Source organism: Chenopodium quinoa, unplaced genomic scaffold (assembly GCF_001683475.1).
Source record: "Chenopodium quinoa cultivar QQ74 unplaced genomic scaffold, ASM168347v1, whole genome shotgun sequence".
NCBI lineage: Eukaryota > Viridiplantae > Streptophyta > Magnoliopsida > Caryophyllales > Amaranthaceae > Chenopodium > Chenopodium quinoa.
Genome location: NW_018743292.1, coordinates 4,370,873 through 4,397,445, shown reverse-complemented (window position 1 = coordinate 4,397,445; position 26,573 = coordinate 4,370,873). Strand labels below are relative to the sequence as shown.

At 37.3% G+C, this 26,573-nt stretch overlaps 2 protein-coding genes across 2 annotated transcripts; both read right to left on the bottom strand.

The window, feature by feature from the left end:
• Window positions 1–11,736: 11,736 nt before the first annotated feature.
• LOC110736523 (probable Xaa-Pro aminopeptidase 3) lies at window positions 11,737–19,298 on the bottom strand. Its single transcript, XM_021916751.1, has 14 exons — window positions 18,801–19,298; window positions 18,014–18,088; window positions 17,654–17,917; window positions 17,397–17,489; window positions 16,878–17,084; window positions 16,297–16,400; window positions 15,706–15,772; window positions 15,520–15,627; window positions 14,974–15,066; window positions 14,022–14,118; window positions 13,818–13,888; window positions 13,535–13,590; window positions 12,344–12,404; window positions 11,737–12,155 (listed from the first exon to the last, which is right to left on the bottom strand). The coding sequence occupies exons 1-14, from the start codon at window positions 18,849–18,851 to the stop codon at window positions 12,066–12,068; spliced, it is 1,437 nt and encodes a 478-aa protein (XP_021772443.1). The 5' UTR covers window positions 18,852–19,298; the 3' UTR covers window positions 11,737–12,065.
• Window positions 19,299–20,162: 864 nt separating this feature from the next.
• Window positions 20,163–25,670, bottom strand: LOC110736521 (rhodanese-like domain-containing protein 6). Its single transcript, XM_021916747.1, has 7 exons — window positions 25,089–25,670; window positions 24,433–24,631; window positions 23,105–23,186; window positions 22,893–22,975; window positions 22,367–22,499; window positions 21,260–21,437; window positions 20,163–21,032 (listed from the first exon to the last, which is right to left on the bottom strand). Exons 1-7 carry the CDS (start codon window positions 25,594–25,596, stop codon window positions 20,293–20,295), a joined length of 1,923 nt encoding a protein of 640 aa, XP_021772439.1. The 5' UTR covers window positions 25,597–25,670; the 3' UTR covers window positions 20,163–20,292.
• Between the last annotated feature and the right edge of the window lie 903 nt (window positions 25,671–26,573).

Below are 26,573 nucleotides of genomic sequence, written 5' to 3'. Positions count from 1 at the left end.
CTTAATGTAGAAATTTTAGGACTTTTCTCCAAATTAAGCCTTTTTGGCAAAATATTTTGTAAATTGGATGCGTGGCAAAACTATTTACCAAACTAAGATTCTGGGGTAAAATGCTGTCTCGGACAGCGTTTTATATCCTGATTTTTTTTTTAAAAAAAAAAATATATGTATAAAACGCTATCTCAGACAGCGTTTTACTTGTTGACTTTTTTTTTTTGGGATTTTCTTAGTTTTTGATTATTAAAAAAAGAAAAAAAAATTCAAATATACATAAGACGCTGTCTGAGACAGCGTTTTATGTACAACTTTTTTTTGTACATAAAGCGCTGTCCTAGACAGCGTTTTTCTGCTGGACTACAAACCAGCAGCCTGTAACCTACAGCCTCCAAATTCTGCCCCCAACACACCACCCCCAGCCTTCAATCAGCCACCACCCTCAACCACCACCACCACCACCGACCCCTACCGTCCCACCGCCGTCGACCACCACCAACCACCACCTCCCGCCACTTTCGACTACCCTTATGCACTTCAAAACACTCCAACCACCCCCCGCAACACTACAACCACCCCCACCATCAATCCCAACCTTACCACCAATATCGACCACCACCAACCACCACCTCCTGGGAATTCCGTCCACCCTTAAGCTCTTCAGAACACTCCAAACACCCCCAACAGCACTACAACCACCATGAACCATCACATTAACCACCACGGGCCATCGCTTCTACCCCGTTTCTCATTATGGAGCTCAAATGTCTTGTATTTGATATATATCGGCCTATAAAGATCTATTTTGACTGACATAAGTCCGATTTGGACAAATAAGAAAATTAAATTTCAAACCACACAGATTCATTCAAAAAACATTTATTATATTAATAATGTAAGTGTTATATACATCATTCTAGAAAATTCGGCTACAGGAAATAAATCAGCTAATACTATCTTGACTCATTTATTCGGGATAACTGTTCTCTATCCTGTCTGTCGTCCCTCCGTTTGACAAGACGCCGCTTGTAATGTGCAATGGTGGTGAATGGGTCTCGGGGCGGTGGGGGAGTCTGCTGGCTGGACGATGGGCCCTCCTGGGTAGGGGTAGACGCAGAACTGTGGATGATGTAATCCTCTGCGTCACTGGGTGACGTAGGATCACCTCCACAGCTACTCTGGCCGAGCTCGAACTGTGAATGGACGGAGTGGCCATCATGGCCGTCCTGCTAGTGGACGAGATAGCCGTGACCATATCTCTGTAAGGTAGTCACGCATATATCTCGTACCCGCTCGACTTGGGGTCTGGTGGGTCCGTCTGCAAGGGCGATTGACAGTGCATCAACCATCGCCACCATATCCGCCGCCTGCAGTAATCATCGATCAGTCAGTTGTATGATATAGAAATTAAAAAATTGATGAAAATAAGTAGAATAAAAGAAACTCACACATCCGCTAATGACGTCATATGCTGGATGGTAATGTGTGGAAGGTGGTGTGTAGTTGGGGTTGATGAAACGCCGTGTAATCCGCCTGTGCCAGACCATGTACGGATCGTGAGGATCCATAACGCCCTACATCGGATCACCGTCAACAACGAACTCCAACCGTCGTTGCCATAGGTCAATGCAAACCCTATGCTCCACTGACCAGTCTGTCTCCCCCTTTCCCCGATGGTCAATGCCGTGCAAGCGGATACTAGTATCACACTGCTGGGGGACGGGCTGGCGTAGTCCAAACTATCGCATGACTCGGTCGGGGAGGTGACTCTCCACAACATCGAAACAGATGACGGGGGTCCTAGCACACCACTCTGCCCGATGATCCAGCAGATGTGCAGGCATGGCATCAACCAATTCAGCTACATACGGATCCCATGTCACCTGCGAAAACACGTCAAAAGTAATACCGTAAATAGGTTAGTGCACTGACAAGAATCATATTAAATTACTGTTTACAAATTCCTTTTAAGTTACCACCTGATCTTCGGTAAATCGGTCTAGGGCGTCTCGGTAATACAGAAGACCCCTCGCCGCATGCGCAAGTGTAAGTCTGGGGACCACCCACCTAATACCGAAAAATGTTTCAGTTTTTCAATTAGCACAATAAAACCATATGAAGTCTAAAGTAATGGCAACTGTAACAAACCTGCAACTGTACGCCTCATCAGCTGTAGGGAGCGGTGGAGCATCGTACGCCTGGTACTGGTCGTCTCGGTCCTGCTCCCCCCGACGATGTCTAGCAGGCCTACCTGATCTGCCTACATTGATATGCTCCCAAGCCCAGAATTGCAATACAAAAATACAAAACTAGGTTTAGTATATACTAGGTAAGTGGCTTTTGAAATAGGTTATTGGTAATTAGGTGAGTTACCTGAAACACAATCAAGGGACCTCCGATCTCGTTAGAACTGCGATGGGATGCTCTACACAGCTGGCGATACAACATCGCCAAACAGGCACTACCCCAATTGTAGCCACGGATATGATCCCAGTCGTGGTCTTACATCTGTAGGTAAATGGGCTGCAGATGGCTCCCGCTCTTGTTGCCAAACAACACACCCGAGATGAGAAAGAACAAGTTCGCCCGAGCGTATCTCTGAACCGTGGCGTCATCAGCGCCCAGAGGAAGCTCACGAAAAGTCTCGCATATCCAGTCGGTCCTCAACCCGGACACCCTGATATCGTCGGGACCTGGCTGAACCCTGAGAACCGGAGCTACCAAACCAATGGGATCGACTAACGCATGTCCTATCACCGCAGTCCCGTGTATAGGAAGGCGCGTGAGTATCGCAACGTCCCGCAACGTAACGGTCGCCTCCCCAACAGGTAGGTGGAAGGAGTGCGTCTCCTGTCTCTACCTCTCCGCGAGCGCAGTGACTAGCGCTCGATCAATCTCCCTGAACGCCATCTGATGAAAACCACCCAAGCCAACCAACTCGATGTACTCAATAACGCGTGGATCGACAACCCATCCCACCATAAACCTGGTAGTATAGTGCCTGCAAACCAGCTGCTTTGCTGGATCAACCTGAAAAAAAAATCGTACGAACGAAATTAATATCAGATAGTATATCAATTTAACATGCATAAGTACATGAAATAACGGATGATATATTACCGTCTAGTCCCATATGTCGACGCTCCAATGTTTGTCTAGTAGTGTCAAGACAAAAGGGTCAACAGGTTCGGGTGTCCTATCTTCTTCGTCCATGATATTTGTTCATTGAAAACGTTATATACTAAATACCAACACAATTACTGGATTAGCAATTAAACATTAGCTGGACGAGTTAAAGGCAAAGACAGAAAATTGCAAACGACATCCAAAGTAGAAAATAGAAATGATCTAACTGTTACAAATGTTACAAACTTTAGAAAATCTGATACAAAATAATTCTACTTTCTACTTCTACAACAAATAACAAATACAGACTTGGGTCCTATGTCGGCCTAGATGGACACGTTGTCCGTTTGTGACCCTGCTGGTGACAGCGGCTGCATTTGCTCGGGGGCCGGTTAGTCTCATCCATTTCATTGCGTATGCGCTTTGACCTTGGCTGCCCTTTTCCACACACCATGCTGCCGTCAGGAATGAGTTTGGGGCCGATGTACTGCGTTCAGGTTGTCTCGCAGGGGATAGGCCAGAATTGTGGTGCGTATGTATTTGTGTAGGCCTCTGATTGCAGCACAAGGTCCACCCACGGCCGCTCTGATAGTGAATACGTCGCACAGACTGCTAAAACATGAGAACATGGGAGGTGGAATATCTTTGGTTTGCTGCATGTACACGTTCTCAAGTGAAATTTAACAGTATGTTTATGGCCTCCTTTACTACCAAGTCGCTCTCCCCTTTCTGTTGTGACTTGGTAAATATGCAATCGGCGGTTATATATACGCATCTACTCTGTAATATCTGCCTTTTGCGGTGTTCTTCTCCAGAATGACAGTGTATGCAAGTCTCTGTTCAGACCTTGCCTCAGAAGACTCCCTTCTCAAAGTGAAATACCTATTAACTCTGTGAAAAGTTAACTCGACAAGGGACATGATAGATAGAAATTGAGCTCCCTTCAACACATTGTTAAATATTTCAGAGAAGTTTGTAGTACATATCTCATATCTGCGACCAGCGTCGTGAAATAGAGACCACATAGTGAACGGGACTTGAACAATGTACTCCATGGCCTTGGTACACGCCTCACCGATGAAACACAGATCAGCTTGAAGTTTTCTTTCCTGCCTTTGGTACGCCGCAACCTTAAACATATCTCTCATTTCGTTGCTTCGCATGTGAGTCTTCAAGATAGAAGATATGTGGCGAACACAAAACCTGTGATAGGCTCGCAGCTCGGTGAATCCAACGTTAGGATCATTCATTGCTGCAATGATGTCGATCAGATATAACACAGAGGGCATCTCGTTGCGTGACATGAACCCGAATGCAGCCTAGGAACGAAGACCAGCTGGAAGTGTTTTCCCCTTCAACCACCGCAAATGTTAGCGGAAATACTTGGAAGCTTGCATCCACACTTGTAGCAACCAACAGTGTTCCTTTGTACTTTCCGTACAAGTGCGTCCCATCGATACAGATAACAGGCATACAATGTTTAAAACCGTCGATACAAACACTTCCATGTTGCTGTAGTATACACTGTCCACCAGAGTTTTGTGTTTCCAGGCCATACGACACACGTTCCCGGGTTTAACTGTTGGAGTGCTTGCATGAAGTGCAGAAGTCTGCCGTAAGAACTCTCCCAATCCCCAAATATTTTAGCTATTGCTTTCTCCTTGGCATACCATGCTCTTCGATACGGAACATCGAAATGAAATTGCTTGGAGATGAGTTCCTGTATGAATTCAACTTTCAAGGACGGATCTTTCCGCACAAAAGACTTCACATACTCTGATATTATGGACGAATCCAAGTACGGGTGATCAGTAGATAGTACTTCAGTGACACAGTTCTCCCGGTGTGGGCCTTTGTACGTGACTAGGGTAAAGTCACGCGAGTGCTCACTTGATTTGGTACCCTGTAGCATCCAACCACATTTCTTCTTGCACCGCAAATGAAGGACACTCTCATTCGATGTCACTGTGGTGTAGAATTGATTCCTCTATATGGAATACATCTTCACCATTTCTTGAAACATTTTCTTACTTTCAAAATACATCCCCTTCTCAAATTCTCCCCCGGGAACAAACGATGTATGGCTACCCGATTCGGCCCAATACTGATCAACTTCATAGTTCTCGTTTACCTGACTGAACCAAGATACGAGAGTTCTAACCAGGGGCTCGCCAACTTCCATGTGTGCAGGTTCAACATCCATGTTCTAAAGTCCATCTTCCTCATCTCCACTCTCGCCCTCATCATGTGTATACACATCATACACAGACAATTCGTTATTCACAATAGTGTCAAGATGAATTTGCACAAGTTGAGACGGCGATGCTTGAACTTCATCTTGCATAGGCGAATAACTATGCAATTGCATCGGTGAAGGTGTGACAGTGTTTGATGTCGAAGGCCCAGGTTGCCCGGTCATTGCCACATATGCCCCCCATGTACAGGTGAAGCTATATGAGAACTAAACGGCATGTGAAATTGATCGTCGTGCAGCATTCGACTGAAAGATCCCATCCCATATTCAGTTGATGGAATGTCGTGTGAGGGCAATTGGAAGGGCTCTGTGTTGTAACCGGAAATATATGTAGATTCTTGTTCTGGCCGAGTACTTTGTTGGGTACATATAGGTAGGGGTGTACATAAACAGGACCGGACCTGAAAACCGACCTGAACCGGACCTGTTGGGACCGGACCTGATCCGGACCTGTAGATTCAGGTCCGGTCCCGGTCCTTGAAATTCAAGGTTTCCGGTTCCGGTCCGGATCAGGTCCAAAACCGGGGTTTTCAGGTCCGGACCTGAAACCCGGATTTTTTATATAATATATATATAAAAAAAATATAAAAGCCTAAAAAACCTAATACTTCAACTATTCAGCAACGCCTCTTCTCCTCTCACCTTTTCTCTTATCCTTTCTGATTCTCAGTATCCCCTCTTCCTCTCTAATTCTCAATCTCCCCTCTTCCTCTCTGATTCTCAATCTCACCCTTTCTTTCTGGTTCTCAACGACTCCTCTTCCTCTCCTCTTCTCTCTTCCTGGCTCCAGCATCGTGGGATTGGAGCACCGTCGTCCAACATCGAGGCCCCGTCGTCCACCATCTGCCGTCACCAGAGTTTGTTTATACTTTAGTTTTAGTTGAATATAGGTTAGTATGTAGATCTAGTTTTATTTTTCACATAATTTACGATTATAATTATCTTTTTTAATGAAATTGTAATGTAAAATTATAAATTTTGTAATTTAAGTTTGTAGATCTATTTTTTCGAAATTTCTGTTTTTTTTTCTCGGATTTTCTGACAATTTATGTATAATTTGTTTTTTGCGATTTTTTTGTTCGTTTTTTTGTTTTTTGTTCGGATGTTGGATGTATGTGTGGAATCGATTTGGGTTTTTTTCTTTTTCTTTTGTTTTTCTGGGTTGTGGGTGCGGTGGATGCCTGACGGTGGTGGGTTTTTTTTTTCAATTTTTTCGTTTTTCTGGGTTATGGGTGGGTATCAATGGGTCTGGGTTGTTGGGGTTATGGTGTCTGGGTTAAGGGGGTTAAGGTGGTTAAGGGGTGAGTTGGGGTAGGTGGTAGAAGGAAAGAAGCTTGTGGTGGTGGGCTGTGCGTAGGGGTGTATGTATTAGTGGTGGTGGGTTGTTCGTAGGAGGTTGTTGATGATAGTTTTTAGTCAAAACTTTGGCTTGAATAAAGAAAAAAAAAAGGGAAAATACAAATTCAGGTCTGTTCAGGTCTAAACCCGGACCGAACCTGGATTTTCAGGTCTGACCCGAAACCGGACCTGTTGATTCAGGTCCGGTCTCCGGTCCTCAAAATTCTCTAATTCAGGTCCCCGGTCCAAACAGGTCCGGTCCAGGTCCGGTCCGGTTTTGGACCGGTGTACACCCCTACATATAGGCACCATTTCTACATATACTCAGTGGGAACACCCTTCATTGCAACAATCCTCCTTATTCGTAGAAACAGGTAACACTTGAACCCCATTGCCAGTCTCAAACTCATTTTAATGTTTAGTTCAACATTCCTTGGGTTTGAACCAATACTACTATGAACCTCGTTCATCAAATCATTTAAAGTCATGTTCGGTTCAAGTGTTGGTGGTTCCATATTTCCTCCACTATACTCGACACGGGGTCCATCAAACAGAATTTCACCTCCCCATCGGCATAACAAAACTACATTTTGTGCAGCCATATTCTACATAACCAAAACACATTTTAGGATAATTGAAATCTAGAGCGAGGTAAAAAAGGTTGCCCACAAACTAAGCATTAACTCCATTTATAAACTCTTAGTTTAGGTTGAAATGCAAAAACGATTACTAACAAACTAATATTATAAACATTACACTAATATGAATTGATAGATAAATTATCAATAATGAAATAAGAGTCTTCTCACCATTAGTCTACACTAATCAACAATTATATTTCACATATTACCATCAATAATTTCAACAATTTCACATATATATACCACATTACCATCAACAATTTCATCAATTTCATGAACAATTTCATCAACAATGTACCACATCACCATCAATAATTATCAACAATTTACCACATTTTATTAATAATTAGCAACAATTTGATACAATTTACATTAATTAACCACAATTAAGAGCAATTACACTAATTTGAATTTAGGGTTTACCACAAAATTGAGTGAGTGAGTGAGAGAAAGAGGGGCAACAACAACAGCAAATGGCGGCAGCAACAGTGGCGGCAGCGGCAGCAGCGGTAGCAGTGGCGGTGGTTGAGTGTGAAAGTGTGAGAGTGAGAGGTAGCGGTGGCAGCAGCGTTAGTGAGAGGGAGTGATACAGTGAAACTTGAGGATGAATTGAACTGAAAATCCTGCGACCAAAACACGAAAATACTGACCCAAGAAACGCTATCTCAGGCAGCGTTTTATTAAAAAAAAAATACACTATAAACGCTGTCTCAGGTAGCGTTTTATGTGCTATTCAATTTTTTTTTTTTCCTTTTTATTTTAAAAAATCATAAATTACAAAATTTTAAAAAAAAATGTCAACATCTAAAAACGCTGTCCGAGACAGCGTTTTATACTTTAATTTTTTTTTAAAAAAAATCAGGGCATAAAACGCTGTCTCGGACAACGTTTTATCCCTGAAGCTTAGTTTGGTAAATAGTTATGCCACGCAACCATTTTGCAAATTATTTTGCCTAATAAGCCTAATTTGAGGAAAAGTTTGAAATTTTAAATATGTCAAATGTACTGTGATTTTTTTCATAAATTTTCTACCTACAACCACAACCTTAGTTATTGATGAGTTTTCTAGAGCTGGCGCAATAGCTATAGACATTTGCAAGGTGGTGTGCACGTTTTAATTTTTTGACGTGGTGCATATATTAAATTCATTGACGGAAATAGAAAGTTGTTCCTAATTCAAATTTTTTTGGTGGGTAACATCTTATAAATATAATGTCGTGACAAGACTATACATTTGGACATCTCGTATTTGATTTGTCCTGCATCTTTAATGCAGAAAATCAGGCATGAAAAATGAATTAATTGCATTACTTGCTGTGAACTTAAAGCACTATAAAATGTCTTTCACTGCAAGTTAACTTGGTAAAAAACATAAATTAGGTCTTTGAAAAAGTTGTGTAATTAAATGAATCGATGAATTCATCTAGTGTTATTGTCTTCATTTAGTTCACTATCTCTAACTTACCAAAATTACTACGGTTATTTTGGCCTTTTGGTATATCATTTTGTTGAAACGATTGCGTTTTGCTAAATGGCAAATTGTTAGCCACCTACGATCATTGACGTGAAGTAACTAAAAGGTCTATAATATTCTCTTATGTGGCTCTTCTTTTTTCTCAAGTCTTTAAGTTACGTGGCCCTTCAAAAAATCATCCTTCACATGTAAGTAGTATTTAGGATATTTTGTTAGTTTGACGATTATTAAGTGGCTAACATGTTCTCTTTATTTCTTTAATAGGTTCATTAAATAATCTTTGGAGAAGTGGTTACAAGAACTACAAGAAGGAAATCTCAAAGGAAAACCCAACAAAAGCATCATTTGGTTAAACTAAAAAGAACAAAAAAATTTGATGGATGTCGACTTGTTTACAACTTGTAAGTAATAAATAGACCAAATTATTTAACGATCATATAATTATAGTTAAACTAGATAGAGAAAATACTAGAGTGTAAGTAATAAATAGACCAAATTATTTAACGATCATATAATTATAGTTAAACTAGATAGAGGAAATACTAGAGTGTAAGTAATAAATAGACCAAATTATTTTACGATCATATAATTATAGTTAAACTAGATAGAGAAAATACTAGAGTGTAAGTAATAAATAGACCAAATTATTTTACGATCATATAATTATAGTTAAACTAGATAGAGAAAATACTAGAGTGTAAGTAATAAATAGACCAAATTATTTTACGATCATATAATGAAGAAATGATCTTGTTTCGGCGTAAAATCTATCTAGAGTGTTAGCATGATAACGAGAATTGAACTCTATGAGATCTATCTAGAGTATTATGATCATATGAAGAAATTTAATCGATTATTACAACAATGGTTGGTAATTAATGAAATACATATTGTCCATATTAGTCAGAATTGCAGATAATATGGTGATCTCGGATCACCCAATTTGAGCATGTTGTTTATTTTCTATTGCAAATCTGAGCTTAAGCCTAAGAAAGGGGAGTCCTCCAATCAGGTTATTTCCATTCTCTAATGATTAAATTTAACAACATTTTATTGACTATTTTAATACTTGATGCATCAAAACAAATAATTTGGTTAACAACACAACTGCACTAGAGTTGAAAGAAGAAAATTTTGAAAGGAATTCTCGTATTCCGCGTGGCATATACAGAGGATTAGAGGCTGTTGCCTGTTGAGAATATTTATTGTTAAATTTCAATATTTAGTTTGTTACTTGTATAAAATAGACAGATGATATTAATAATTGATAAAATGAATGAATAGCAATGTTTATGCACCTTGGTTCTTCTTACAATGTCCTTTTACTTGTCCGAAATAAATACTATTTCATCTGTACCAGTATATATTAGCCAAGTTGACTTTTTTGGATCAAGCTAATAAAATTCGACGTTACTTTCTTATGTATACAATAAATTGGTCTAGAATGTAATTGAATTAGGAGTTTTCCGAGATTTTTCTAATGTTCTTTTTTATATGTATGTGTAAAAATAAAATATAAAAATTAAAAAAATTAGTTTAGTCCGTACACTAATTCAATATATACATGTGAGAAAATAATTAGATAGGCAATTTTTTTTTTTTTTTTTTTTTTTTTTTTCTGAAAGAAATTCAGAGGGAAAAACATTTATAAATATAATGACTAGTGATGCAATGTAGGTGGAAGTTGTTAGCAGCCCACCTAAAGGCCTAGTATAGTATGCTCTAATGTAGGTGAAGGCAACAAATATGAGAAAGCATTGAAGACTAGAAGAAACTAACTCAAACGTTAATAATACCGATTGATATGTGATTTTGACGTACTTTTCGACATTCGAAGTATCTTCATAGATTAGTCCTTACTCCCTGCGTAAATTATTAATTGTTTTATCTTACTTTTGTGGTTGTATTTTATTACTTGCTCCATTTCTTTTTTTGAAACTTTTTCACAATATTTTACTAATTTTTTTCTCCTGGTGGACCCCCCAACTACCATACTTTTGTATTTTTAGATTCTCTTTCCTCCCAACTATCATACTTTATCCTTCCACAACCTTACTTCTTTTATACTTTATTATTTTTTTACAATTTCTCCTAAAACTCCATACATGAAGAAATTGAGCAAAGAGCAATTAATAAAATACGAAGGGAGTACTTTTCATATACGGAGACGAAAAATATGGAAAATACTTCGTATATGTCACTTCTTATTTATTAGCAGTGCAGAGATCCAACAATAGCAAAGTAAATAGACTGCAAGTGTACTACATCATTATGACCTTCATCTAAACCCTTCTTCCAGAAGCCTTGCAATTAAATGGTGATGGATTTAATTTATGAGCTATTTTGGTAGAGAGTAGCTATTTCAATGCTACCACCACCTTCCCAACCCTTATGGTAAGTTACTCAGCAGTGAAACACTTGTGCACGTAGGTAGTAGGCTTAATATTAATCGCATTAGGAATTACTCCCGTGAAAAGAATTTTCTAATGTTCTCTCTTTTTCGTATCTTTGTAAGCTAAATTGGAAAGGAATTGTGTTTTTACGTCAAAGGTAATTATTTTTCACTTATTGTGTTATTAGGAATCACGCAAAAGTTAGATAAGAATTGAAACCTCGGCCTCAAAGCATGAATTTTCAAACTACCTTGTATGAAGCTAATACAGGCAGATCTAAGTGGAAATTTAAATATGGCACTTGAGGAGAAATTGTTAATATAAGCAATAAATCATAGAGTTAACCGGCAAACAGTAAGAAGCTACCTGAATAACTTCTTGAACTAATACTAGAGCATTGTAAGCATTGATCAATTAGTTATGTGACACCCCGGTAGGCAGTAGCATTGTTTGAAGGAGGTCGTGTTTACGGGCAGCCATTAGACATGAGCAAAGTTTCCCTAGTCACAAATCAAGTTTCAAAAATATCACGAAATATTACTCTAGCAAAATTTGACAGGTATATTTTCCTCTTCTACATGATCTTTCATCTACAGCTCCATAAGCCATTACAACTAAGCAGCCTGCTTCTAATTTGAAGCTGCAGCCATTACAACTAAGCAGCCATTACAACTAAGCATGAATTTAAATATGGCCACGTATATGAGTACCGGAATTTTTGACAATGTTTACACGAGATACATCAAACTACAAAGATCCAAAGAATATTTGTAATACATTTGCTTCTGTCTGAGTTAGGAGTATCTCGACTGGAACCCTCCACCACTCTAATTTGAAGCTGCAGTTCATATGCAACCTGCTTCTGTTTGTGGAGAGTAGTCGTTTAACATGGACTCGAGGTGACTTATTTCTTTAGGCATTGACCCAGTAAGGACCTGTTTCCAAGACCATAAGATGCTTTAGCAGAATGCTGTTTAGAGTAAAGGATGTAATTTACTAAGCAAAACGTACAAAAGATGCTTAAGTGGAAGTCGGAGTTGATGACATCCAACACAAGGCATCAACAAAATAGGCCAAACTCTATGTAGATGACAAATTACAACAAACCGACATTAGCCAATACCTCGTAACCACTGTCAGTTATAAGGACTTCATCCTCAATCCTTATCCCAACACCTTGATACCTGCATAATATACAAATGCAAACAATTAGTCAAAAACCTTGGCATTGGCAGAAACATCCATGAGAGCAATAGTTCAGTTGATCAAAAACAGCTTTGAAACATTTGGGTCATATGACCACTGCCAAGAAATGTTTATGTACTACGAGGTTTACACAGGAGAAGTGATACAGAACTTTATGAAGCTCAATTACATTTTTTTCTCATCAACTTTATGACAATTGGAAATCAGTCTAAGGACTTCTAATGAGATGGAAAATATATACTTCGTATAAACCCTAACAAGACATAGTCAACTCAACTAGTACTAGTTGTTCTCAAATCAACATCTTATATGTCTATAACTTGAAATTTCTGGTCAAACATAGAATATAAACAACTTCAGTAAAAGACTAACAAAAGATTCTACAAGTCAAACCACAAAGATTATAGTTTAATCATAACCACAAATCACAACCATAACAGTGGAGTCCTTAAATCAAAGAAGGAATTGGATCTCCCTACCCCCTCAAAATTCCCTACCCCTAATCCATATCAAATGAATGAAATATTATATAATTCTTCCATCCCTTCCCACTTAATAGTTAATCCTCTCACCCATATACACTGCTTAATTGAGGAAATTACATAAACACTAACATCCTGCCCAAATAACCAGCAGCTCCACATTTATAGTAGAACCAGGGCCGCAACAGATCATATATACATCAGCAATAGATATGGATCTCATTTTAAAGCTTAAGAATAACCTAAGTCATGGCAACTACAAACAGACCTCTGCATTCCACAGCTTTTCCTTACTTCAGACCTTAATGAATAAAAATTACAGTAATTCTAAACGGCATTGCAACAACTAATTTATTGACTGCCTCATCTGCTAACAACATTTAATCATATGAGTAACAAAATCAAGACATATATAGATGCAACCTAAAATACTCCATCCATACCTTTACATGTGACATATGGTCGTGCACACAGATGGACACATACGTTAGTTAACTAACTAGTCATACTTCATTGGTTTTTTATTTTTAAAGTGACAATTAAGATTGCATTGCTATTTTAATGTGACAAATAATATGGAATAAGAAAGTTTAAGTTGTTAGATAATAAGTAATCGAGGGAAATACCTCGCTGGAACACTGAAGGAAGATGGAATATATACACCTGGCTCAATCGTTATGATCTGGAGAGAAAAGCAAATATATGAATTTTTGCAAACAAACACAAGACATCTCCAGAGCATTCCATTCAACAGACCAAGCCCCATCTCATGTCACAAAACAAGGGACTAAATGTACCATAAAACACAGCCTAGGAAAAATTACAGGGCTGCTTTCTTGTTAACGATGTGCTGAGGGGAAAGAAAAACAAAGATAAAAAATCAAGGTTAAAAAATTGTCTACAACTTACAGCCCCTGGCTGAAGAGGACGATCAGTGCTGATTGTAGAACAATCATGTACATCCATCCCTAGATAGTGTCCTACACAGATCAGAAGCAAGTGTTAAGAAGTCAGAAGGTTCATATGTGGAACATATGTTTACACTTACCAGTACAAGATCTAATTTGTCATAAGTCACAATCCACTATGTCTAATAAGAGTAGCCAGAGATACCTATATTAGTTGGATTGAGCTGATGGTATGTTCGGCTACTGCTCGCTCTATTTTTCAGTACTCCGATATCTTTCAGTCCTTTGTAGAGTTTCTGAACCTGCAATCATACAGAGCACAGAGTTAGTCAACATTTATCAAAAAGTGTCATTACCAAGTCAACAGATGGGACTCTTAATAATTTCATATTGGGAAGAGATCAAAGAGATAAGTAACTGCTTGTTAATATATTGGTACAGAATGTCCTCTGCATTTGCATAACAAATACCTAATCATAATACTTTTAAAATCAGATAGCATGAAAGTACTAATGCAAATGTGTATATCCTACTCCTTTTTCTTGAAAATGTATCACACTTTATTGTGGTAGATTTGAAAAAGCAGCCTACCAGAAACATTAACAAGACAAACTTTAAGTAGAGCACTCTATTACAGAAAAGGTAGAAAATTTACAAACTCCAAGATAGAAACTGAGACACTTATTTGACAATAAGAGACTAAGATATTAACCATGTGATGATGCGAATGTACATGGAATTATGAGATTTTAGTCAATCAACTATAGCTGTCTAACTTATCTCGAAGCACCATCACAAGGTAGCATGAGATAAAGCAGGGTAACCACACCATTGACATATATTCTTCAGATGTTCTACTAGCTTGTGACTTGACAATAAAGATGAAGCTACATTAGGTCAAAGAAGTTGATCAATTGCCGAATATAGGGTAATTACCAAATAAAATACAGTTGTTTAGTATAAAAAATTTCAGATTGAATAACATAAATACTCATGCTCCCTCCCCAAAAAGAAAGAGATGATTTGGGTTTTGTATCTGCTTGTGAGTATATCATATATCTGACGACCATAGCTAAGAGTACCAAGATTAGCAAACACACAAATTTTAAGCCTGAAAAAACAGGCAAATAGAAAATAAACACCACAGAGCATCATACCGATTGCTCATGTATTTGTCGTATGCTTATGCCAGGTTTGCAGAGCTTTATACATTCTTTATTCGTCTCCAAAATAAGCTCATAAAGCTCAACCTGTAATTATGCGAAAAATGTCATCATCTGAGATTACAGCAATACACTTGAGATGATATTTCCAGAATATAAAAGCATTGGAGACTTACAGAAGTAAAATTAAAAGGCTAAACTAATGGTATACCATGGCATCTTGGTGAATCAATTATAAGGCAGATAAGAAACGAAAAAAGAAGGATACAACTAATAAGATTTAGAAAGAAAAACTGCATAAAATATCTTAGAATAGAAGTCTTGGAGGACCCAAACATAAGTAGAGTCAATCACTACAATGCTGCTTTAAACTAGTCTTAAAGCCTCCTCACTTCGCAAAATTTTATGCCTAACAACTAGTCTCAACAAGATAGGGTTAAGCATCCATAAGACAGACTGGTAAATATTTATTTATACATGAGATGGAGAAAACTTTCAAACCAAAGCTCCCAAGACATTAAGATGAAATTGACTACATACTTGAGCAGGTGAAAATCTACCAAAGGGAGGCCATGTGCGAGTCATATCACTAACATAGCCGTGAAACTCACATCCAATATCCATAAGTACAAGTTCCCCATCATTAACCTGCAAAAAATAGACATTGCTTCATAGGGTGCAAAATTTGCTTAATTTTTAAAAGGATAAGTAACAAGATGAACTCACTTTACGATCATTTCGAGAATAATGTACCACACTGCCATTAGGACCACCACCCACAACAGGGTTGAATCTAGTAACAGTAAACAAAACAGAAATCACTCCATAATTTCAATGATCTTCAGTGCATAGCTGAGGGCCAAAATTCAGCATATTAGTATGGAGAAATTCGGCACATCGGCCTACAAGATCTTTTATACTATGTAGTATGTACATTTAATAGCAAAAATTGCAAGGTAATGGCTACTACACCAGGAGAATCTATCAAACAATATAAAACTTTGGTATCATCCCAATTACTAGACAAGTAGACACATTTTTAAAAACCAAGAAGTCAACCGAAATTATGGCTATTGCCATCTTCCTTGATAAAGGTAAATTGATTATGCTAAAAATCATAACTGAAATGACTGATGCATAAGGTTCATAATAAAATAATAATAATAAAATATACATATTTCTTTCTACAGGTTTTTTTTTCCCTTCTCTACAGGGGGAAGGGGAAATGATATCAGAACATTTCATGTGAAAACATGATTATACGAGAGTCACAACCGTCTTATGCCTGAGAATGTTCAAAAGGGAGGAAAAGCTTACGCCATTCTTTGGGCACCTCTCATTTTGCATTCATATTCCACCTTCGCAGCCAACATACCTTCATGTGGATATATCTTTGAATGAAACACGGTCTGCAACTGAGCCTATGAATCAAACAAAAATGGCATTGATTTCGGACAATTAGCAAAGATATTCACATCAATTACCACCAAATGATGTTGAAACTAATCAATCATAGAAGGCGGAAGCATATTGTGAAAGACAACTATGAGATAGATACTGATTTTTGAAATACTGTCTCAACAGTTTGATTGGTTGCTAAAAATGCAAAAGAAGAAACACAGTGGGAGAGATAGACATCAATATGCCATGAATTAAAGAATCTTAGCCTCATTAAGAACTTTTCAGCTTCTCAGAAGATACAAGCAATCCTGATAATCCAGAATTTGAGGAAAAAGCAGAGCATGCCATACATCTAGAGAAGACAAGGTAGCAAAGCCAAATGGAAACCATGTAGTTTCACAGGCTCATAGGCAGCAGCATCACCATCCCAGCAGTAGCACCAATTCTACAAAAGATCTTTCTTTTGTACAGAAAACTTCAAGTGAAAGAGAGATTACCTGACAAGCAATTGAAGCAGCCTTTCTCATCAACTCAACTTCAGCTGGTGATTTGAGCCAACGCAACTCATGAGTGTATTTAGAAAGATCTTTCACTTTGCCTTCAACAATTGTCTTTTGAAAGGACTCAGAGTCTGTGTAAGTTCTTGTAGCAGTTTTCACATTATGAAACACTTCAGAATATCTTCCTAAAAATCCTGATAGCATCTGCATGCGTAAGTGGGTCAATGGATGAAGGATTTATTATGAAAATTACAGCTATAAGGAACCAATTTAGAAACTTCTCTTATGCTACATGTATTTTGCCTTTGAAGTATGTACCTCTAGCTTCTCACTAGTGTAATCCAATAAGTAACATGTCAAACAAACAGCAATCCATCCCAGTGTCCCCCTTTAATGTCTCCTAATACAGCACCCACAAATTGAATTTGGAGGGAAGAGGAAATTTAGATCCAGTTTTCTGCTAATGGACATGAGCAGCACGGCGAGAATTTATTTAAATGCCACAGAAAAAAATACCTGTCGAAGTTCGCTAATGGGTTTTGCCTGATCAGCCTTGAATATCTCCAGTGCCTCATTTACGCCAGCGGTATTCCCTTCCCAAGTGACATCCTAGGATCAAACAGAAAATATTTTCACGAGGTAACGAAGTCAAGGTATCGGAAATACATAACAGCATCATGACTACGCTGTCACTTTTAGAACCTTTACTCCCAATTCCTTTGATTATGATTGCAGATATTACTAGATTACATGTTGGATTCTGTTGTACATACATGAAGTGTTGGTTCTGGCATGAACATACACAAACCAATATCATGACCTAAAACAGCTATGCCACCAGGTTGCTGACAGCCAGTGATATACAGATAGTCAGCATCTTGCCGATATGGGTAAGGCACAACATCTGTCATCATCTTCACCGGGGCAGCTGCAATGATGGCAATACTCTTCTCAGGGAGAAGCTCTAACAATTTCTTTCGTCTGGAGATATATTCATCACAACTTATACTAGGAGTCATCTCCCCTTCTTTCAGCAGCTACAACAATATGAAGAAAATTAATTGCTTTTCCTCCTCAAACAGGACAAATTGAGAATCAACAAAAGCAAAATGAAATGATCGATCCAGCAATACCTCAGGATGAGAAGCTGCGGTTGGCTGACCCGCATCAAAGATCTTTGTTGAACAGTATGTCCGGTATCCATTTGCCTAGAAAACCAAAAAATCCAACACTCAACAAGTCAACAACATATTTGACATAGAAGGATCACTGACTTATTACTTTGAGAATCGGGATGTGTATATAATAACCAACTTCTCCTATGAAAAATAAGCATTTTTCCAAATCAAACACTCAGAATCTAAATGCAGAAACTGCCATTGGCTCATTTCTGTAATTATTACTTCGTAAATCATAAACAATTTCTAGATTAACAAGTTCGTATTTTATCCACAAAAAATCAGTCCAATCCTAGAGGTCGAAATCCGATTTCTATTACTGATTTGCAATTGTGTTAAGCTGAACTCTAATAATCCAGATAGAAAGACAAAGTGATGATTACATTTACATAAGACATTATGTTACACAATAGAAACTGATTCCTGCACTCCAAAAAACTGAATTAAACGATGGAAACAATCACAAAAATAATTGAAAATGATTGAACAGCAGTAGAAAACAAATATTGAGTACACAATTTAACTGCAGGATATAGTAAAATCAAATCAATATAAAAAGGATTGACTAGTTTATATAAACCCAGAAAGATTGGAGCTTCAGAATTATAGCAATGAACAAATATTAATAATAGAAAACATTAATTTGACATCAATTGAAAACAAAAACAAAATTATATTCAACACTGAAGGAAAAATAAGCAGAATCTGAAATGATAGAAGGGTTGAAGCGCAAGAAACATACTTTACTGTAAAAATTTCTGTGCAACAATCTTCTGGTGAGGGACTGCATCATTTATGGAAATGGTGATCCCTAAATTGGGGGATTGCTGGATTTTGGTTGAAGAAACCTCGTAATAACACTTCAGAAAGACAAATTTTCTAAAACCCTTTAATTTAGGGTTTAAAGATGATTCTTTTTTTTTTTTTTTTTTTTTTTTGGTATGGGTAAATAAGGGATTATGGGTGAGAGGGGAAAGGAAACAATAGATGAGAGTTCATATCATCATATGTGCCTACTGCCTAGGTGGTGTGTAATGTGTTATATACTTATATGTTTCTTTGGAAAATTGGACGTGGACAAATCACAAAGCATGAAAGCATCCCTTCTTTAATCGGATAAATTAATCAAACTAGTACTCCGCTACTTAATTTAACACTCGTTTCATCGTTTGACATATCAAAATATGTATATATATAAATAGGGATTTTATTTTACTACCTTTGTTTCAAATTATTTGCAGCGATTAAACATTTTTTACTCACATATATGTCATATTGTTGCAAATTATTTAAAACAAAGGTAGTATGTTTGCGGAACTCAAAAAAAAATCCGTCATATAATCTAAAATAAATTAGATAAATAGTTTAATTTGCATATGTATTGCATCCTCATACAGTGATGAAATGGAAGGGGAGAGCACTTCATTTTCAATTGTTAAAATAATTTTTAATCAATAAAAATATAAAGTCAATTTAATCAGTAAACTAATTCGAGTTTAGTATAGGTGAAGATAATGGGTGGGTCTAAGAACACTACTCTAATTAAGAGAATGTCAATGAAAACATGAAGATAAAAAAATTTAATCAAACAAGGATGGGATTATGTGAAAATTAATTTCAGACAAGATTTCCATTCTACTTTGAATCATTTTTTCTTTACAATGTGCTTCAAACTGTACTTGGGAGTTTAAACTATGTCAAAGGATTCACAAATTTCTTAAAAAGGCGGATGTACGTTAATTTATTGTAAGACGGGTTAAAGTTATATTAAAAGTATTTAAAGTTATCATTTATACTACAAAAGTTATTATTTTTCGAATAATAAATTTATCTTTAAAAAAACTTATAATGTATTAGATTAATCATATTACCTTTTATAGTATGTATTCATAAATGTATAAGATTACACATTAAAATAAAATTCAAACCAACGACAAATTAAAAGTTATCCTTTAAGGGATTAAAGTTAGCATAAAAATAGTTAAAATTACCCTCAAACTGACCGTCTTATAATAAAATTAACGTACACCCGCCTTAGACAAGACTTATTGCAAAGGATTTAACTTCACACTCTTAACTTCAGACTATCAGAAACTACTTGATATTCGAGGGCCAAGTAAATTACAGTACATAAGATGATAAGATCAAGCTGGAAAGCACAAGGGTAACAAGTTGTTTGCAATTTTGCATACAATTACATATTGCCATATCCGTTAAGTTAAAATGTATTAATGTTACATAAATCGCCTAAGAAACTCTTTGACCTCATCAATATAAGGAGGTCTTGTAGGAATTATATGACCAGAATCGTGCTCGATAATCACTCTGCATCCATCTTCAAAATATGATGATAGATCTCGGCTAAAACCAGATGATATTTGCCGATCACCTCCATCCTCACTTCCAAAAACATGAAGCGTAGGGAGAGTAATGGATCCTTTTTCATGTCCTGCTAGATTAACAGCAAATCCAGAACATAATATTACAAATCTGAAACCTAATTCAAGGTCTAGTCTTCCTCTCTCAGCACATATAAGAGCCACCATAGCAGCTCCCTGTGAAAAACCCAAAATGCCGTCAAAGGGCCCATCCTTAGAAACAACAGATTTCAGATACAATAATGACTCGGTAAATCCCTCAGTCTGCTGCTGATACTGAAGTGGATCAAAAGGCTTATCAATCCTTTCCCAATGAGTTGCTTCCTTCTTATTGAAATCAGGAGCTACCAACCATGCATATTTCTTGCTGCAATTTTTAGTAGGTGGGGAATAGTCATGATGAGGAGGACTTGATATGCACTGCTTATCTGGTTTACGAGGTTGGTATATAAATGGTAATTCATGGGGAGCATTCACAAAAACAAACTCTGCCAAGCTTTTCAGTTTTTTTGCCAACGAGGCAGTTCTTCCTTTGAAACTAGACGCATTCTGACGAAATCCATGAAGACACAATATCCGGAGTTTCTTCGAAGACCCTATACTTCATCAGATGGAAAACCACAACAGAGTTTAGTGGCAGTTGTAGCATTTACTTTCTAAATAAAAGAATAATGATCAAATCATAATGAAACAACTTTGATCCAGACTTCCAGAGAATCAACACAGCAAGGTGTTCAAGTGACCTCATATTGACCATGGAAAGAATCAATTACTACAATTGTGGTGTGTAAGTCAATAAAAAAGTCCGAAGATGAAACCTTACCAGGCATGCAGGGTAATTGAGAGTGGCTTGCGCTAAGAGGAGTTGGGCAATCAGTGGGAGCCGTTCCAACATCGCATGCCAGAATTACTTCAGGACTATTATCATTAACTAGAGGAACAGACTGGGCAACTTTTCCATGTTTCTGACACAATTCACAAGCATATTGGGAATTCTCCTTCTGTAGAAACAAGAAGTGAAGCTTTATATGGAGTACAATAATTAAACAATTGTAGACCATCATAGTTCTAGAAACTGATGACTTGAATGATGTATGAAAAAGTATGTGAATATGATGATTATTCGCAATCAATGTCAAGATTTACCAGGCAAAAGCTCAAGTTTAGCACATTTTAGAAAGTCAAAGAAAACGCTTGTATGAAGTGGGAGTGTTGTATACAATAGACTTATAAACCTTAATCACACATTAAGGATAACTTTGCATAAAGGTAGCTTTAATGATTTGAGGTGATTAAGCCTGTTGTATACAAGAGAGATAATGGAGGTTTGTTGAGCATCAAGGATTCAAGGGCAGTGAGCTAAAATTCAAATGATATAGTTCTTCCCAGCATTCACTACAAGAATATATCTCATCCACAGCTTAGGGACTCTAGAGATCATAGGACCACTTGATCATAATGCCTTCAAGACAAGGTACCCAAGACCATTTCTAAACAAGTGACATGCTTTCCCTTCGACTTCTTTTCAGGCATTAATTGGTCCTCAAGGATCGAGATCTACAAAGGAAAAGTTAGAATTTTACTTCTAGCAAATGTTAAAAATATCATTATAAATCTCTAAGCATAACATATTTCCCTCCAATCATCCGCATTATTGAAACTTGTTCAAAATCACCCAATATGCAATTAAAAATCATTCTAGCCTCAAAGCATAACAAATTTCCCCTAAGGACTGCTCTATATCAAGTGTAGTGTGGGGACTATAAACCCTACCCAATAAAAATCCATGGTGACTTTATAATCTCCACCATATAAGCCATCCTTCAACCAAAGCTCATTCTTAAAATGGGTATCAGTCTATCAGATGGGTAACACTGTAAAAGGATGTTTGAATTTGTTGAGTAAAACTGTTATTATTCATTATCCTTACCTGACAACCAATGCAGACCAATACAAGCATCCGACAAAATGCACAACGACAGCGTGAGGAGTAATCATCAAAAGAGGTCCCACAAAGGAGGCATTTACCCATGATACATTTACTTGAACTCCCAACTGAAATCCTACCACAAGCATAAACGGCATCAGCCAAATAGTATAATTGCATTATGATTAAACAATAATTAATCAGAATTTCTAACGAAACTCTTATTTAAGACAGGCATGCTGCATGCATATTAGAACAGTCCAAGACATCCCAATTTCAGTTGAATATTATCTTATATCCCGATTAAAGCAACTGCCCCCAATAACCAGCAAGATGAGCGCCTAACCAAATTGTTGTGTACATCATTTTAACAAAATTAGACAAGAAACAAATTTAACAAGAGTGCAGAAAAATAATGTATTCTAGATATTCACTTACTCAGCAGCTGATTCTAAGATCGTGGAACTGGTGAATCTAAAGGCTAAACATAATAGATATTGAAGAAGGCTCAGACCAAGAATAGGCTTACCGGGGGTCATAGACAAAGTTTTTTCCTTTAAAAAATCCACCATCTGGAAATTGTTCTAGGTAACGCTGTATTCCGCCATACAACTGCAGTTAAACTACATTGGGTCATGAAAAGTCTCTTAGACACAGTATGCACAACAAATTAACAAGAAGGCAACAATAACAAGACAACAAACACTAGCTAATGAAACAAACATAGATACATATGCCAACCTGAAATACATTCTCAAAGCCAGCACCTTTCGATCTTATGTAAGCAGATGCCATCTCACACCTTATTCCTCCTGTACAATACCTGCAGCATAAATCAACAAATTGAAGTAAGGTCAAAACAGAGATGGGAACATAATTTCACAAACAAAAAAAAAATCTAAAAAAAATATCAAACAAGACTCTAGATGTAACATGAGAGCAAGAACCTAGCAGCAGATCTTTCTTATAATAAAACTTTACTTCAGTTCAAGTAACAGCTCTTCATAGATAAAAAGATGAGCCCAAATTTTCTTGACATGGAGGCAAGTAACATAACCAAATTAAAGAGATACTGTGTTTAAGTTAACTGTATCATTTGTCAGTGACTTGAAATTTTGAAGAGCATCAGCATCATCACAGGATTAAAGCAGAAGTTCTATTTTTTAACAGCTCTACAGAGCATCAAGTCTTTGGTGGAATTTAGAAAGCAGGATACTGATACTAAAGTCCTGAGACTTGATGCTCTACAAGGAATATAGTGAATATTAAGCTCTACAGGGAAGCTGTGTAATGAGAGGACTGAAGATCAACCTTCAAAAGTTTGATTTGTTTGTTTGATGAATCTATGGCCCATTAAGTGGAGTCCTGGAGGGACAACCAAAAGGGCCTTAATATTCACTATATTTTCCAAAGACACTGAAGAGGAAGTAGTCTTTAGATTGATGGAGTTGTAGCTACAGGTGATGATTTAAAATATTTGCATAACAGCTAAGGCAGTTTTCCCATTTTTCTTGGGATGAAATTTATTTAGTATAATACCTTCAACAGGATAAGTTCTACAACGCACAAGCTTCAGCATCAATCTTACCTAATGTCTCAAAAACTGCCTAACACTACTAACCCTAATCCTAGAAAGAACAGAAAGGTGCCCACGGTAGCCTTGATCTAAAATGCAATAACGTTAATATCTATTGTTGAATATTGATTTAATCCATTGAGACCCAACACCAAGAAAGGGTGATCTTTTGGCTCAACAGAAAATTAACAAATATGGGGAATGAACTCAGAAGAAGAAACCTCAATCTTGAAAATGTTTTATGTGGAAGAAGATTCAATTGACAAGGCCTAAAGGAATATTTAAGATAATTGGGTCATTGCAGACTAATGAGGACATTATTCACCAGGTAAAAGGAGAGTTTGGAGACAAAAAGGACTTCTATACTTTGGAAACCCGAACTTTCCAACATGGTTACATAGCCTTCTTGATTTATAGAAACATTGTTCTACATTACTAACTAACCCCCCTACCCCCAGAAAGAACTTAGTAAAAATAATGCCTTCAAACTTACATGAGGACGCAATTGCCACGCAGCTTATCAGCATTACTGTCTATCCAGGCAGGCAAATCACTATACTGCCTTGTAACAGGATCCAAAGTCTCAACTTCAGGAGATTCAAACTTCCCAATTCTTGTCTCATACAAGTTCCTTGCATCCAGTAAAACAAGCTTTTTAAAGTCGATTGGCGACTCCTCTTTCAAAAGTTCTCCTTCCAAACACAACAAATTTCATATTGCCAATTAAGTACCAACAATTGCCAATATACCTCCAACAAAAATGACAAAACAATTCACAGCATAAAGACTACTCCATCCCACTTATATAAGCCACATTCCTACATTGCGACTACTTTCTTTTGGGAATAATTTGTAGTATGGTAGTTAAACATTTGTTCTCAACAATAGTCAGTATAAGTTATCATAGATAATTATAGAATTTCGAGCAAATTCCGTAAATGATCAAATGTGGCTGATTAAATTGAAACTTAGAAAGTATTATTCTATACTCACCAATAACCATATATCATTTAAAACATAAGTAACCTGGAAATGCGATCAATATACACTTTAAAACCAAAAATATGAACAATTTTACACATTATCAATCAAAAGAGCCAAAAATTCCTTCAATTCACAAACAATCAAAAGAGATACGAAAATATATACCAGAATTTTGAAGAACTGAGTGAAATTCAAGCGCAGAAAGATGCCGCCCAGCATTCGAAATCGAAGGAGTCTTAATCAAAGGATTCGACGAAAGAGTAACCAATTCCTTAACAATTCGAATAGAAAGAGAAGTGAAACCGCACTCTTTCGCAACCTCCATACTCAAGGGTTCATCGCAGGAGGCGAGCTTGAAGTCGGTACCTTCGAAGAAACCGCCATAACTGTCGAGGAGTGCGGCGATGTGGTTATGGAGGAGAGAGAGTTTACCGCCGATTGTGACATTGACGCCTTGAGGAGCGAGTCGAACTCGGCCGAGTAGACCGAGTGAGAAACAGTTTGACTCGTAGAAGGTGAAGAGTTGGTTTAGGTTTTCGATGGGAGAAGAGGTGTACTTGTAGTATAGTAGGACTCCTTGTTTCTCTTCTTCTTCTTCTTTGGTTTTGGACATTGATGGAGTTGTTCTCTTTGTTTCTCTCTCCTTTGTGTTGAGCTCTGCAATGGCGGCCATTGATGGAGAAGAAATGGTGAATTAGATGGTATGGGGTAATGGGTTGCTAAAATGCTAAGCCCAGAATTGTAAAGTCTGTTAGAAATAACAAGAACAGAAAAATGAGAATGTATAGTGCATTAGTGCCTATAGGTATTGGACCATGTCGAGCTTGTACGCCTAAAATTGGTTAAAATATTAGAACCACCTAACCATGGTATGACCTACTAGGCACTAGCCGTATACAGTGTTTGTGCCGGAAGTTTATAAAGGGAGGTCTTAATATAGTTTGAGGTAATGTGCTAAAGTCAAATTTCAAGTAATAAAACGTGACTCGTAATGTGTCGTGCTTTTCCAACAAAATATAACTTAGACATAGTTTACAGCACACATACTTCATATACAATATTGTGAAGTTGTGCCTCCTTCCAATACTAACATGGCTTCATACCATCTAATGTCACAAGTCACAACATACTCACTTTGCTCTCCATACACTTAGTTTTACACCTACCCTCAATCCTCATGATTCTAACTTTTGTCCCAAAAATCACTCCAACTTAGCATTAACCCTTTGCCCTAATCTCAACCAACACTACGACATTATCCACAAACAACAAACACCACGGTATCTCATCTTGGATAGCCTTTCTTACTTGTCCAAAACTGGTGCGAAGAGGAAAGGAAGGAGTGAAAAAAAATCTTCGGAGTAAACTAATTGTGATAGAAAACTCTCGTGTTACTTCTCCACAAGTCCTAGCATGTCTCTTTCACAATAATGCATGACCTTTGTATTTATATTTGTCAATATACTTGCATGGTAATCCTTTCTTCATCATAAGACTCAAGGCACAACAAAGCACATATATTGGTACCTTAAGTAAAACACAAGGTCAGAGGAATTAATCCACCTTGTCGGATGCTAAACACATGGTCATTTTAACTAATCATGGTTAAAAGCAATAGATTAGACTTTAAAATCAATTTCACATTTTACA